At 37.7% G+C, this 17,343-nt stretch overlaps 1 protein-coding gene across 1 annotated transcript in view; it reads right to left on the minus strand.

Moving 5' to 3' along the window:
- The window catches only part of DNAAF11 (dynein axonemal assembly factor 11), a 133,850-nt gene that overhangs the window by 115,192 nt on the left and 1,315 nt on the right, over window positions 1–17,343 (minus strand). The window contains exons 2-3 of the mRNA XM_049765628.1: window positions 8,835–9,002; window positions 5,019–5,096 (exon numbers count right to left, since the gene is read on the minus strand). Coding sequence (XP_049621585.1) covers window positions 5,019–5,096; window positions 8,835–9,002 — 246 coding nt within the window. The remainder of the gene's footprint in view (window positions 1–5,018; window positions 5,097–8,834; window positions 9,003–17,343) is intronic.

Consider the following 17,343-nt stretch of genomic DNA (forward strand, 5'->3'; position numbering starts at 1 on the left):
TTATATTACTATATTTAAAATAACCTCTCAGCTTTTCTGCCCACAGGCATCCTTTGATACAAAGGGTGGACAAACCAAGATGGCAGCTCTGGATGCCACATGAGATACCATACCTAGCTGGTACTACGAGATGTTCCCGAGAAAACCCTTTAACATACACTTTATTTCAAGGTTATACCTTCTTTTAGGAATCGAAGCATGTGGCCAATCAGATCACCGAAGCAGTAACCGTGACATACAGACTTAAACTACAGACTATACTCACCGAACACACTCAAGCAAACTAACACTCCCTTGCTATTCTCTCCTCTCTTCTCACTACTTTTTTTTATCATTTCTTCTCTACTCCTCTCTCTACTTTCTTTCTTTCCTCTTTTCCCTTCCTTTCTAATGTATTTTCTCTTCCTACTCCTACCATATACCTTCCCCTTTCCCCCCTTTGGAAATCCAACTACCCCCTCATCCCTCATTCCCATCCATATTTCCCACTGTATTAACACTCTTCACCCTCAGTCCTAAATCTATTAGGCATCAAGATTGACCTCCTACCTCAATGAACCAGTACCCAGTACCCAAACGAAGAGACACCCAGTCAAACCCACACTTCGTTTCCTGCAAGAAAAAGCAGCTATCTCTACTGTGGACCCATGCTGCGCGGTGCCCCCTACCATCTTCCCCTAAGGTGGACTGCTACTTGAAACCGGACTTAGGCCCAAAAGTAGCCCCAATGCAGGAACTCTTACCAAGACCTCCCTGCCACAAATCTTTCACCAATCTGAAGAAGGTCAGGGGGTGTGATGGAAAGGTGCCTGGGAACCCACACACTACAAGAAAAACCCAAAAGACAATGGGAAAACCTGTACTCCCAACATAAACATAAGACTTGTATTACACCTCCTCTTTACCTGCCTTTCCCCAAATGTAAGGTAGTCTTTTGCACCTCTTTGGTCCTTTAAATACTCCGTTAATTTTCTGGTCCACATATACATATGTGAGCACATACATTTTTAATCCTATCTTTTTTTTTTTGGTTTTGTTTTGTTTTGTTTCGTTTTGTTTTGTTTTAATCTTTTTTGGGTATGTGACCTGTTTTTGTTTTCCTCTCTGTCCACCCCCAAATGCACCAACAATATAACGTAGCACCATTTCTCCCTGCAAAGGCACACTAAAAAAAAGGGGAAATCTCTCACATGAAAAAGAGCTTTTATCTACTAGAGATAGAAACTCATAGTTGTTTACAATACAGGGATAACTCCTACCTTGAAAATATGTCATGTGGAATCAACTTAGACTTCAGGAGAGTAGATCCCATCCATCGAACCTTGAACCCTGGATCCCAGTCACAGAAATGGCACAGTCCTTCACAACAGCTGCAAGTAACAAACCCCATCCAGGACAACCTTATTACTGCTGGAACACCAACGAGTGCCAGCTCTAATATGATATCCTGACAACGAGGAGAAGGGGAACAACTTGACTTAAGAGTAGGTTATCCTGGCCCTCTAGCCACTGATAAGACAAAATCAGAAGACTTGTCACCCGCTGGTAGGTCCAAAAACCAAGAACGCGATTTGCAGAGGACTGGCTGCTAGAACCATGACCAGACTGTATATATCTTGGGACCAATAAAAAAGCCCTAACCTAGGGTTTGAGCTACGACCTGCACAACAACCATGATCCTAGTTCCAAAGGTCTGGCAGAGACCATTGTAACGGAATGGGGCTTCTGGAAACACAAGGAAAGGCATTATCCTAGGTGCCATCCCAGATTTAGTGACCAACAACCACAGAAGATGGACTAAAATGATATTGATGGAACAGAACTTCTACAACCACTAAGACTGACTTCATCATAAGTCCCACCCCTGTAACTGTGCCAATACTGAGATTGCTAGATACAGAGGACTCACTATATCACCCAGGAAGGACCAGAAGCCTCCCAAACATCACAAATGGACCACCGGGAGAATAAAGGATCATGAACAGAGTCTATAGTGGATGACATATATACAATATACTCCAAGGGCGGAGAAACCCCATACATCTTAGGCCATGTGAATCCCTTTTTGAATGACCCCAATATTTACTGTGCCTGGGCAGGGGGAAAAAATCTTGTTTATTTTTCATATATTACTTTTTATCTTCATGTACTACTATTATCATTTTATTTACCTATTTATTTTTGGTCGATTTCTTTGTTTTAGTGTGGTTATTGAAGTTATTGCCCCATTTATCTTTTTTTTTTTCTTTTTTCTTTCTTTCAGATTTTTGGGAGGCACCAGGCAGCGCTCGGGGATTTTTCCTGGCTCCGGGCTCAGAGATTGCTTCGGGCGGGCATGAGGGACCATGTGGGGCACCAAGATTCGGGCCGATGACCTCCTGCATGAAAGGCAGACGCCTTGCCTCTATATTATCTCTCTGGCCCCTTCTTTTCCCTCTTCATGTGCTATGCCATGGTGCTTATCTCAAGATCGCGGCGTTTTTGTTTTTTGTTTTTTCTTTTTTTCTTTTTTTTTTTTTTTTTTGGTTGTGTATTTGTTGGTTTTGTTCTGTTCTGGTGGTGCTTAGCGTTCGCGTTGGAACTCTTAATAGATATTTGACACTGCATTTCGTAGGGGTCGAGTGTTTCACCTTCTTTTTCTCCTTCGCCTCTCAAATCGATGACGAGAGCCTCTAGAAGAATTTTGCTTATTTCCGGCGTATTAGACTTTTACCCCAGTTTATCACTTTTCTCCTCTTCAAACAAAACCACATAACTTGAACTACCTTCTCCTGCCTCCTAACTAGAGGGGGAAATAAAGGAGGCATCAGGACCAAACAGGTGTAAGACTACGAAGTAATAGGATAGGTACAGAGGGGACCACATATTCTAGCAGCCCTAGGGGTGAGGGAAGAGGATATGGGTGGTAGGACAAAAAGGGAGGAGTAGGGAAGACAAACCGGTGATGGGAATCCCCTTTGATCTTATGTAAATATGTAACTAAGATATTATTGTCAACAATATGTAAGCCACTATGATCAAAATAAAAATTATGTTAAAAAAAAACATTCTGTTATATAGAGCCCTCTCCTATTCCTCCCCGCACTACTTTCTTAAATATCCAAAGAACAAGAGAATTTCAGGAAAAAATATCAATCCACACAAAAAAATACTCAAAGTTTTTATGATCAAAAAATTGATTTTTCAGGGCCAGAGCAATAGCACAAATATACTTTGCCTGGGTTTTATTTCCAGCATCCTATCTCGTTCTCTGAGCCCACCAGGAGTGATTCCTAGTGCAGAGCTAGGAGTAGCCCCTGAGCATCACTAGGTATGGCCCAAAACAAACAAACAAAAGCATTTAAAAACATCAAAAAGGGCCATAGCAATAGCAAAGCAGGCAGATGTCTGCCTTGCGCAGTGCTGCTCTTCCTTCAATCCACGGCATCCCATATGGTCCCCTGAGCCAGCCAGAAGTGATATCTGAGCACTGCTGGGTGTGGCCTAAAAACCAAACAAACAAACTAAAACAAAAAGATTGATTTTTTTTGGGATCAATTCTCAAAACAATCTTCAAATTCCCTTTGATTCAAAGGTAGGAGATGTGATCTTCTATTTGCCAAAGTATAATAATGCTGCTTCCTCTAAGAAGGCATGTGCTATGCAAATTAACCTTATTGTAATAATTTTTTAATTTATTTATTTCAACAAAGATTTATGAATCTTACTTAAGCATTAAGAAGTCTAAGACAGGGGCCGGTGAGGTGGTGCTAGAGGTAAGGTGTCTGCTTTGCAAGCGCTAGCCAAGAAAAGGACCAGGGTTCAATCCCCCAGGGTCCCATATGGTCCCCCCAAGCCAGGGGCAATTTCTGAGCGTGTAGCCAGGAGTAACCCCTGAGCATCAAATGGGTATGGCCCGAAAAACAAAACAAAACAAAACAAAACAAAAGAAGTCTAAGGCTTCATAAGGCACTGACAGAAATTTACAAGAAAAAAAAATCTAACCCCATTAAAAAATGGGGAGAAGAAATTAACAGACACTTTGACAAAAAAAGAAATACAAATGGCTAAAAGGCACATGAAAAAATGCTCCACATCACTAATCATAAAGGAGATGGAAATCAAAACAACTATGAGGTACCATCTCAGAGATTGGTGCACATCACAAAGAATGAGAACAAGCAGTGCTGTCAGGGACATGGTGAGAAAGGAACTCTTATTCACTGCTGGTAGGAATGCCGTCTAGTCCAACCTCTATGGAAAGCGATATGGAGATTCCTCCAAAAGCTGAAAGTTGAACTCCCATACGATCCAGCTATACCACTCCTAGGGATATACCCTAGGAACACAAAAATACAATACAAAAATCCCTTCCTCACACTTATATTCATTGCAGCGCTATTTACAATAGCCAGAGTCTGGAAATAGCCTAGATGTCCCTCAATAGATGAATGGCTAAAGAAACTGTGGTACATATACACAATGAAATATTATGCAGCTGTCAGAAGAGATGAAGTCATGAATTTTTTCTATACATGGATGTATATGGAACCTATTATGCTGAGTGAAATAAGTCAGTGAAATAAGATTGATACAGAATGGTTTCACTCATCTATGGGTTTTGAGAAAAATAAAAGACATTTGTGCAATGATTCTCAGAGACAAAAGAGAGGAAGACTGGAAGGTCCAGCTCATAACTTGAAGCCCACCACAGAGAGTGATTGGTGCAGTTAGAGAAATAATTACACTAAGAACCATCATAACAAAATGTGACTGAATGAGGGAAGTAGAAAGCCTGTCTAGAGCACAGCCTGGTGTGGAGAAGGGAGGAGAGACACTTGGGACATTGGTGATGGGAATGTTGCACTGGTGAAGATTTATTATTTTAATAAAAATAAAAATAAAAATAAAGAAAGAAAGAAAAAAAGAAGTCTAAGCCATGTAAAATGTTCATTTGCAAAATGTCTCTATAGTTTAAGCAATAATTGAAAATCTAATGTTAAATTTCAATTCTAACTTATAATATAAGAAATTCTTACCTTCCAAATTTTCAATTTTTTCAATGTTGTTCAAAGCTAAATTCAAATATTCTAGTTTCTTGAGCTTGCTAACATTTTCTGAAATATACAAATAATGTCATTATGCCTTTTATATAATCCATTGTGAAAATGTTAAATATATTCTAAGGATTATTGTGATGATCACAACCACTTTCCCCATTTTATAACTTGTACAGTAGACATTTCAAATAATGTCATTATGCCTTTTATATAATCCATTGTGAAAATGTTAAATATAATCTAAGGATTATTGTGATGATCACAACCACTTTCCCCATTTCATAACTTGTACAGTAGACATTTCTGGTTGCGTATGCAGTCTCCATTTCCCTATCTTAGGCAAAATGTGAGCATTTGATAAATAACAGTTCTGTAGTCTCCATGCACAGAGAAGTGTGAGTCCTGGTTTGCATGTTGAGTGAGTAGATAGTTATTGTTCTTAAAATATTGTCAGTCTACAATGAAAAAAAACTGTCCTTCACTACAGAAATTTCATATGTGTGCAAATATATATAAATTATACATATAATTATATATAAAAGTATAGAATTTATATACTATATATATGTATGTATATAAACTCTGCAAATGTAAAAAGAATTATCTAGAAGGGAAAGAGACGACCTGAATTTGTTTGGGAAAGATTTTCAACCTTCATTCTTTAGTAATAACAGTGGCCAATGGGTCAAGATAAAAAGATTGTACAAGTAAAAATGTATAATGTTTAGGGCAGCAGGAAATGAGTCTATTCTCCCCTAGAACCAATCCTTAGCAACTGTTTTAACCAGATCTACAAACCGGAAGTGGAGCAAATGCTTCCTTAATTCAAGAAGCTCTGAGGTTGAAAACATTTCCCAGGCTCTAGGAGGCTCATCAGGAAGAGATTATAAATGCAGATTTGGGAAGTTCACCCACACAGGGGCGGGGCCTGAGCCCACATGAACAGGACCCCAGAAGGTCCTTCTTAACTCATACTTGGATCATCACCAAATGACGCCTTCCTCCGCAGTCCATCTGTATCTTCCAGTGGAAAACACAACTTTAGGCAAGGCAATTGTTTTTGCAGACTTCTACCTCAATGGCACTAGAGCCTAGCTGAATCCTAGCAAAATAGTTTTACTTGCTAAATAAGTGCCTAAATGCTTATCGGTGGGGAAGCAGTGAAAAATTCCATTATTAGGATTTAAAATAGTGCTTAATTTAAGAATACTTTAGAAGCAAAAATTTAAGCTTTCTCACAGCTCTGAAAAGGCCTGTAATACTATGGTACCAATTAGTAATTGTGATGGGCCCAGCTGTGGAGATTAAAATTTCGGGGACTCTTTTACATCCATACAATTAGGGCAGCTCTTTAATGTCCCCAGAAAAAAAGGGAGGTGGTGTTTTCTCACAGTCTTTTTAATCTGACAATGTATCAGCTTTCTTCATTTCTAATAAAAGTAAAAGATGTCAAAAATAATTTTCTAAAGAAACACTTCATACTCCTTCAAAGATGATCCAAATTCTAGACTTTTTGCAATCCTTGAGACAATTCCCATTTACCCATGAAACTGAGCAACTACATTATCCACTATGGTTTATTAACCTCCACATTATTAACATTGGGGTGGGTAATTTACTCTTGGGACTGGGGGATACAGAGAAAGTTCCTGAATATTGTAGGATGTTAGTAAATAAACTCTAACCTCAATCAACATAGGATAAGCTAGTAGTTGCTCTTCTCACTCCAAACACACTCGCATTTTTGTCACCTAAAAGTGTCTCCAGACACTGCCAAATGGCCCTACTGAGGCCACTGAGGATCAGGATAGAAAGTTAAAATACAACCTAAAAAGCTCATCAGACCTTACAGGGGATGTCACCAGTTCTGATTTATCAACCCTGTAGCCATTTATTTTCCTCCTAGTTGACTCAGCTCTACTTCCTGCTTCCTTCATCTCGTTAGCCTGAGGCACACAGAGATAAATGGCAATTACTTATAATCATCTAATGAGTGAAATGCTTGTGTATGGTCTTATGTAGGCCTTATAGCTTTGTTAGATATTTGTATCACCAGCTTACAGATGCAAGACTAAGTCCAGGAGAATTTCACTAACTACTAAGTCTAGGAGAAGTTCACTTATTTTACAATTTTCAGGCAGTAGATTTAGGGTTTAAATTCATCTACCTGATACCAGTGCCTGTGACTACTTTTGGGGAGAGATGCCAGTACGGAAAGTATTCATGAAAGAGAGAGGCATTTCCCAATTGTGGCCAATCAGAGCTGTGATGCTTCAATGCTCAGATCTAAGGACATGATGTTGACCAGGCTCTGCAGTGCATAGCACTATCATGGATACTCCAAAGTATATGATGGCCTTCATAGTCATCCAGAAAGATGAGAAGGGGCCTTCAGATTATACCCAGTGATGCTTGGGAAATTATGCATTGCTAGGGACTGAACTCAGGTCAGGCATATACTGTCATGTACTGTTTCCTAAATCATTGTTCTTAGTATGCTATGCTGTGCTGCTCTTCTGAGTACTGAGAGATGTTCTTGCTGTTTCCATAAAGCAAAACCTCCTAATAATGACTTTACAGGCTTCCCATCTATCTATCCCTTGACTCATTCTCCCCTTGGGTGATTGTAAGGAGAAACAGCTTACTTGGTGGGTAAATTTAAAAAAAAGAAAAAAATGGGGTATGCCTAGTCTTACCCTGTCTCAGCTTCTGGGACCATCTTTGCCAGCATAGAGGCTATCAGAAAACATCCTTGATGCTAATATAGGTAAGAGAATGGTTGTCCAGATCTGCACATGACTGGTTGGAAAGGCTTAAATACTGGAGGCAGTTTTAAGAAGTCTACTTGACTGCAAACTAAGTCATATTCTGCAAGGAATTTTAGCAATTATGCTTTAAATGTTGATGCTTTTCTACCTGATTTCTGTATAAACTTTTATTTTACTCACACATAGAGTAGTAAATCAAACAACCTGAAAAGATTTTGTGTGAGATTTTGGAAGTCTCTTCATCCCCAAAATGAACACTAACTATGCCTTGAGAGTTGCATTCTTAAAACATAGCGCAGGACTATTACAGGCTGTGGTAATCTGACAAGTATTTACTTAATTCATACATCACCCTTTTCAGTTTCCCAAGGTAATAAAAAAACTATAACACATAATGTATATTATATTCCCACTACTTTCAAACATATTTTAAAAATCAGGCCACCAGGATTGGACATATAGCCCCAAAGGGCTAGAGTTTATGTTTGGTATCCATAAGATCCTGTGTTCAATCCCTGGTACCTCAGAGATTCCAGAGTACAACAATATATAGGCTTGGTGTCCCCTGAGCACTGATAGCTGTGACCCTGGTGGCACTTAAGCATTGCTGTGCCTGAATAACACAAGATCACTGCACCAACCATTGAGACTACACTAAATATAATGACTGGAATTCATCCTTTATTGAATACAGCCTGGTCTAAAAGAGACACAGAGCAGCTTCAGGTCCTCAAAACAATTCTTGGGAGTTCATTTGCCTCAAAATCAGGCTATAACTAAACTAATTAACATATTCTCTTTGTTTTATCTGCTAATTTTATATCCTTGATGGAACTGTCTAGGGATAAGAAGTTAAATCACCCATGAAAATATTTAAGAATATGCCTCACAAAAATCTCCTGAAAGATGGTTGTATCTGATTCTAAGGAATTTTTAGTGGTGGTCTGCCTCTAAGGATGACACGTTTTTCAAAGTCTCTAAACTCTAAATATTAAAAAAACATTGAAACAAGTCCCCAAAGACTTACCAATTTTTCCAATGAGATTATTTTGAAGATAAAGGATTTTTAAATCCCGACACCATTTGTCAATATGTTCTAATCTTTCTATTTCTTGCTGATGCAGAGAGAGTTCCTCCAGGGAAAAAATTATACAGTCATTGTGTTCCGCATTCCGCCTAATAAGATCTTCTGTGACTGAAAGAAAATTGGTTACACATTAAATCTGAACCCCATATTTGTTACCAGGTAACATTATTGCATTATTTTATATATTATTATTCTACTTGTATGTCACATTATGAATGCAGTGGGTATTCTTTGCAGTTTATTTCAATTCTCCAGGCCCAAGTGGATTTCAAAAGAGAAAATATCTGAGCAGTAAACTCACTCATTAATATTCTGGTGATTCAATAGCGAGTCGGTGAAAAATGAGACTTGATTGGAACTTTCTAGACCTTTTTTCCCAAGGGTCTACTACATGTAAATACTTGGTCAAAGTTAGAGTTGATGGTTATAAGAATGGATAGTGGGTTATTTGTGGATCTGGTTGAACCACACTAAGTAAAAAACATAAAACATCTTGAAACTGAGAAATACCTCCAGGTAACTGAGGAGGGGGGATAAATATGAATGTATTTTCCACTATTCAATATGGAAATGCTCATTCATTCATTCAACCAGTATTTATTCATTTATAGTCAAAGAAAAAAGCAAGGAACATTCCAGATTTTGCACTGCAGTCATATAAGGTAATCACTTCTATTCTGTATCCAGAAAAATTCGAGTCTTCCACTCACAGGCAAATAGATTGAGATTCCCTTTCCTTTGACAGAGTGATGTAAACACTGAATTGGCCTGACTCAGCAGATCTTACAAAGAGTAAAAAATGACACCTATTTAGAACTGGTTGGTACCACAGAACAAGACTGAATTATTTCTACAAGATAATCTAAAATTAGATACACACTGAATATTGAGAAAACATACACTTCCTAGACTATTAAAATATTTATTGATCTAATTTAAATTTCACATTTTAGATATAATTATAAATTCTGCAGGTGCTATAAAGGTTTATTGCTATTTACAAGGAGTCAGTCACTTACCTAAGTGCTTTGCATCTATTTGCATCTATCTATCTTTTACATCTATATATGTAGTTGCAGTCTATATTTTTCAGATGAGAACTGAGGCACAGAAAGTCTAAATAAGGTGCCCAAGGTCTTCCAGTGAGTGCTAGTACCATGTTTTCAATGTTTCCAAGAAAAGCAAGCAGGAATCCCTTGATAGTTGGACATTATATGACTAAAACTTAATCTTGAACAACTTTGTAACTATGCATTTATTCCATAGTGATTCAATTAAAAATTACTTTGAAAAATCCCTTGAAATTTCTCAGGCTTGCTAAATGTGAAAGCTCACTAAGATAAAACTCTTTTTTATCCGACTTATTCTATGCCACATCAATTACAGTTGAGTGTGTATTTAAAAAAAATGTGTCCATGGAATGTCGCCATTTACATGCAATTAGCTATATAACTTTTCCTTCAAGTTCAGGCTATCAATAACCAAAGCCATGGTTAGACTAGTTCCTGTAATTATGCTTAACTATGACCTTCAAAAACTTTGAGAAATAAAAGTTTATTGGGAGAGGGAAAGGGTGTTAAGAGAGAAAGAGAGCAAGACAAATAGAGAGTATATCAGAATGTGATGTGTAGAATATAGCTGAAACATAATCTGAAGAAACACTTAAAGTAGAAAATGTCTAGTACTTAAAAAAAAAAGTCAGGGCCAGAGAGACAGTACAGTGAGTAAGGCATTCACTCTGCATGTGGTCGACCTGAATTCTATCCCCAGCATCTGATAGAGTCCTGAGAGCCCATCAGGAGTGATTCCTTAGTATATAGCCAGGAATAACTTCTGAGCACCACTAGGTGGGCTTAAGAACAAAAAGGCAGATAGTCTTAATCTTCCTCCTTAAAAAACAAAAATTTTGTGAATTGGGGGACAAAAAAAAAACATTTAAAGTGAATGGAAAAAAATGCATAATAGAAATTATTCTAGCATCAATGTTCTTAGCTGAAACTGTGTGCTCCAGGCACACCCAGTAAATTGGAAAGCACAGCCTCCATATCAGTGTGGCATCCCTCCCTGCCAAACCTGTTGGCCATATCTAATGTCTATCTACCCTCTAAACCCAAAACCTCATAAACTCTAGTGTGTCATACCAATACTCTAGTAAATACATCTCCTCTTTGCAGGTAGGTGGGAAATGGCACTCCTGTTTATCAAACAAGTATACAGCCTCAAAATTCAGTTATCTCAATGGAGTAACTAGCCAATAATTTTCTCAGCAAACTCAAGTAACTCTGCATAGTAAAGAAAATAACCTGCAGCAGCGTTTGCCTTGCAAGCAGCCGATCCAGGACCAAAGGTGGTTGGTTCGAATCCCGGTGTCCCATATGGTCCTCTGTGCCTGCCAGGAGCTATTTCTGAGCAGACAGCCAGGAGTGACCCCTGAGCACTGCCGGGTGTGGCCCAAAAACCAAAAAAAAAAAAAAAGAAAAGAAAAGAACCTGAAAAAAGATGTATCATTAGTTGACATTTGGTAGAAACAATTTAAGAGTACACTTCTCAAACTGGAAATCTACCATTAACGTTCACAAAACTCAAAGAACAATGGAAAAACTAAGAAACTCAACTGCAGTCACAGATAGAAAACTAAAGAATATACTAGCAAGCTATACTAGCAGAATTTTTTTTCATAGTAGCAGAATCTTACCATGGGAGAACCATATAGTAAACTTGATGACAAAATACAAATCAGCATTGATGAGGAAGTTGAAAAAGAAAATAGAGACAAAAGAATGAAAGAAAATGTAGACACTCAATGAACAAAGACAAGGGGAATAATTGACAAATTATAGGAATATCAGATAGTAAGAGAAAAGGAAACAGATAACTTCTCCACTCTTTGAAAGAGGCAACTGCACATATCCAAGAGGTCAAAGAAGTACAAAACAAAATGGACTCAAACAGAACAACACCGAGATGGCAAAACCAAAGAGAGAGAAAGAGATATAGGTACTTCTAAAAGCAGAGTAAATAAAAACTTTGAATATAGAGAAAAGAACATAAGAATTACAAAAAAGTCTTCCATATGAAGCAAGACAAGAAAGAGTGTGGTGACATATTCAAATTACAGAAGCTTTCGATCCAGAATCCAGGAGGAAGGGATAAAAAAATATTCTAAAAACACACACAAAAAAGCTGACAATATTCAGGTTAACCAAACTGATTCTGAATAAACTACTGAAAGGTCACAGATATAAACCAAATAACTAACTGTAGAAGTAACAAACCTACACAGTAAAATGGCACCATAATCATTTATGTCAATAATATCCCTAAATGTTAGTAGACTAAGCTATTCTAACAAAAAACACAGAGTGGTGAGATGGGATCAGGAAACAAAACACATTTATTTGCTGATACATCTAAAATATCAGGATAGAACGCATTCAGATTAAAGGTATGGAAAACAATTGTACAAGCTACTGAGATTTAAAAAAAGCTGGAACAGCTATACTTATACCAAGTTGCACTTAACCTAAAGAAACTAATTAAGAGATAGGATGGATGCTACAATTATCTATAAATAGCTGATAGCCGATATTATTTTATTTTGTTTGTTTGTTTGTTTTTGTTTTGGGGCTACACCCAGTGTTTGGTTACTCCTGGTTATGCACTCAGAAATCTCTCCTGGCTTGAGGGACCATATGGAATGCTGGTGGATCGAACTACAACTACAGTCCGTCCTAGGATAGCGTGGGCAAGGCAGACGCTTTACCCCTTGTGCCACCGCTCCAGCCCCCGATATTATTCTTAATGATGAAAAAGGAAAACATTCCCAGTGAGGTCAGGAACAAGGCAAGGATGTTTATTGTTTCTATTTTTATTCAACATAGTATTATATAGTCCTATAATTTTGCAATTTTGCAAAAAGAGGAAATCAAAAGGATCCAAATTGTAAAAGAGAAAGTCAAATTATTTCAATTTGTAGATAACATGCTATACATTGAAGAACTTAAAGGGTTCACAAAAATGTAACTCTCCTAGAAACAATAAATCAATATAGCAGAGTGGTCAGCTACAAAATCAATATACAAAATTTTGTTGCATTCTTTCAAACAAGTAATGAATCAGAGTGTAAAGAGCTCAAAAAGTATATCCTATTAGTGTCAAAAACATCAGGTACCTAGGAACCAACTTAACAAAAGAGGTAAGAGACCTATACCAAAAAAACTTCAAAACATTTAAGAAATAAATTGAAGAAGATCTAAGGAAATAAAAAATCATTTCATGTTCATGGATTAGCATAATCAATATCATAAAAAAGACCATTTTACCTACACTACTATATGGATTCAATGCTATCCCTATTCAATTTTAGGTAACATTCTTCAAGGGATTAGATAGATTATAATGTATGTGCAATCATAAAATACCCCAGATTGCCAAAACCAACTGGGAGGTTGGGAGAAACTGGGAGGCCTTTCATAGCCATAGTGATCAATATAGCACAGTACTGTAACAAAAACAGACTTTCTGACCAATGATGGTTCAGAATTGAATATCCAGTGACAAACCTCCAAGTAAATGGTCAACTAATTTTTGATAAAGAAGTCTAGAACATGAGATGAACTAAAGACAGCCTCTTCAACAAATAAGTGTTGGGACAGTTAGTCAACTATGTGTAAGAAATTGTAGCTGGTTCTATATTTTACATCTTACACAAAAAGTCAAAAACTCAAAGCATATTAAAGACCTTAAGATCAGACTTGAATATATAAAGTACGTTTAGGAAAATGTAGGTAGAGCACTTTAAGATCTAGTCCACAAAGGAGTCTTCACAAAAATACCAATGGCAAAGGCTACAGAATCAGAACTAAATAAATGATATTTTATCAAGCTTATAGTTTTTGCGTGGCAAAAGAAATAATGGGTAAAACTAAAAGACTAATGAGTGGGAGAAAATATTTTCACTCATCACTTCAGATAAAGGGTTGATACCCAGAATATACAAAGTATTCACAAATGTTGTTTAAATATAAATGAAAGAGTCCTGGTGTTGGCAGGGTGAGGCCTTTCTTGGCTTGGCCTGGCGTCTGTAGCCCTTTTAGCCTGTGGGTCTATAGGTTACAGGGTAAAGGCAGAGAAATGATCTCATAGGCAGTCAGATAAAGTTTCAAGAGAAATCCAGCTTTATTACAAGGCCCTATCTGGCGTCTGTAGCCCTTTTAGCCTGTGGGTCTATAGGTTACAGGGTAAAGGAAGAGAAATGATCTCATAGGCAGTCAGATGAAGTTTCAAGAAAAATCCAGCTTTATTACAGGGCCCTATCCGCCATGTGGCAAATGGCTTCTAAGCTAAGCAGCCTTTTTCCTGGTGCATCCATAGCTTCGCTGTGTTTCTCCCTCTGCCTCCCCCTATGCAACCCTATTATCCCCTCTTCAAGATACCCCTGTCCATTCCAAGTGTGGGCGATTCTGATCATCCAATGAGCTTAGTATATGGAATTGGGGGATGGGTAACACACAAAGATTATCAAAAATAATCTAAATACCCAAACAAACAATGGGGAGAGGAAATGAATAGACACCTTTCTGAGAAGACCAATAGATAAAAAAATAGGCACATGAAAGAAAAAAAAAACCTATCATCATCATTTATCATTAGGGAAATCCAAACCAAGAAGAGAAAATGAGATATCCTCTTAAACCAATGAAAACAATGCACAACAAAAATACTGGGGACAATTTATGCTATTTGGGATGTGGTGAAAATATAAACACATATCACTGATAGTGGGAATGTTGTCTGGTCTAATCCCTACTATATAAAAGAGTATTGAGAATCCTCAGTAAATTTCGAATCAAGCTGTCATCTATCTGGAGGACACACAAAAAATTCATTCAAAAGGATGTATGCACACCACTATTCATTGCGGCATTCAGTATAATAGCTCAGACTGAAATCAACCTAGATGTCAGGCAACAGATGAGTAGATCGTGATGATCCATATGTAATACAATGGAATGTTGAATAGCTATAAAGAAATGATGCAATCATGAAATTCACTGTAATATGGATGGAACTGGAAGATATCCTATTAAATGAAGTAAGCTGAAAGAAGCTTAAATACAGGATGATATCATTTATATGTGGTATTTAGAACAACTGCATGTGGAAATGCAATAGTTTAAACGGGGGCTGCCTAGAACACGCCTGGCCCCAGAGTAGAGAGAGGAGAAGGAAAGAAATAGAAGTGGGGGGGGGCGGAGAGATAGCATAGCAGTAGACATTTGCCTAGGAATGATGGTGGTTGAATCCCGGCAACCCATATGGTCCCCAATGTCTGCCAGGAGTGATTTTGAGCACAGACTCAGGAGTAATTTCTGAGTGTCCCGGGGTGTGACCCAAAAACAAATAAACAAAAACAAACAAACGGGCTGGAGAGATGGTATGGATGTAGGGCATTTGCCTTGCATGCAGAAGGACGGTGGTTCAAATCCCAGCATCCCATATAGTTCCCCCAGCCTGCCAGGAGCGATTTCTGAGCATAGAGCCAGGAATAACCCCTGAGAACTGCTGGCTGTGACCCAAAAACCAAAACCAAAACCAAAACAAACAAAAGAAGTGGAAATAGACAGATGATAATTAACAGGGGTAGGGGTCAAGGGAATTCAGGTATACACTGGTGGTGCTAAGGAAGGAACTAAATATCCAAGCAGCAGAGTCAACAACACTGAAATTATGAAACCCAAACTTTAACAACCAATTGAAAAAGTGCTGTTAAGATGGCAGGCTGGGAGGGAGAGGTACAGGATAGATATGTGACATTGACAGAGGAGGCTACACTGGTAGTGTGATAGGTACTGAAATACTTTACGTCTAAAACTCTACTATGAATAACTTTAATCATGGTGCTTTAAATAAAAAGTTTAAAAATTGATAAAAAATATTTAAGCAAGTGTCACTGATAAAATTCTAACCAGATTGACCAATAAAATAAAAAATTGCTGACATTATTATGAAAATGGTGAATGTTATAATACCATACTTTTACAAACTCAATACTTTGATTAAATGAGAAATTTTCATATGAAAGAAAAACTATAAATACCTTGGGTTAGAGAGTTAGTACAGCTTTGCACACATGAAAGATGCTGGGGGAATAAAGCTAATTCTCCCATTATTTTTCCTGGCCACTGTCCTCATTGTATCCTGGAGAACATAACATACTAAAAGTAGTCTCTTTGACTTGAAATATCAAAATTTTCAATAGGACCTTTTTTTTTCCTCAGCAGACCATCTCTAATCCTAAGAGACAATATAAAAACCTACAGAAGAATGCCATTTCTGCTTAGATTCATATCCCAGTTATAACATTTATAATGAAAAACTTATAACACTTCCAATGGAAAACTGCAGGTCCCTCATCTGGAAAGTAAAGGTGACAATGTCTACTTCTCAAGACTTGAATAAAGATTCAATGAATTGTATACAGCATCATTTAGATTGGATGGAGAGATGCAACAGAAGATAGAAAATAATTGCCTTTCGTGCAGCCCACACAGGTTGATCCCATGGCATTGCATAATTCCTGAGCCCAAAGCCAGGAGTAAGCAATAAGCACAGCCAAGTGTGGCCCAAAATGCAAAGAAAACTTTGAAGGGGGCTTCACACCCGGCGGCCCTCAGGGGTTGCTCCTGACTCTGTGCTCAGAAATCGCTCCTGGCAGGCTGGGGGCACCATACTGGATGCCAGGATTAGAACCACCATCCGTCCTGGGTCTGCTGCGTGCAAAGCAAACACTCTAAGCTGTGCTATCTCTCTGGCCAGCAAAGAAAACTTTTTGAAAGGAAATCACTTAAGAGCAATGACTAAATTAGATGGCATTAAGTATCAGACAAATATTTGTCTTAATAACTACCCTCCCTTAACACAATTTCTTTAGATAAAGTGTTCAAAATCATGGAAAGACAACTAGTAGAGTCTGGTAAGTTATAGTCTTAACCTTTGTGACTGATATAATTTATCTTTTTTCCTGGCAAGTACTAGGAGAGTTGACTTTTCTATTCTATTTATCAAACATCCTGTTATTATATAACACAAGGTGGGTATTCCTAAACAAACTTGATTCATTAATATTTCACAAAGGAAAGTGGACAGGTTTCACAGACAGACGACAGAGTATAATTCACAAGAAAGTAAAAGAATGATGGAGAAAATTGGGAAATGCAGCTGAGATGGAAGATGAGAGAACGTAGCCAAGAGAAAGAGGGTGTGAGCAGAAATACCAATACACGTTATCTTTAACGTTAAGTGGGCTTTAATATTTACAAATTACCAACTCCCTTTTACTAACTGACACAACCTTGACTTAAAAATATATTAATCATAACAATTCTACAGAAAGTGACTGAAGCAGCTATACCAAAATTATCATTTGGGGAGATCTAAAACGGTTGCT

The sequence above is a fragment of the Suncus etruscus genome, chromosome 19 (genome assembly GCF_024139225.1).
Source record: "Suncus etruscus isolate mSunEtr1 chromosome 19, mSunEtr1.pri.cur, whole genome shotgun sequence".
Taxonomy (NCBI): domain Eukaryota; kingdom Metazoa; phylum Chordata; class Mammalia; order Eulipotyphla; family Soricidae; genus Suncus; species Suncus etruscus.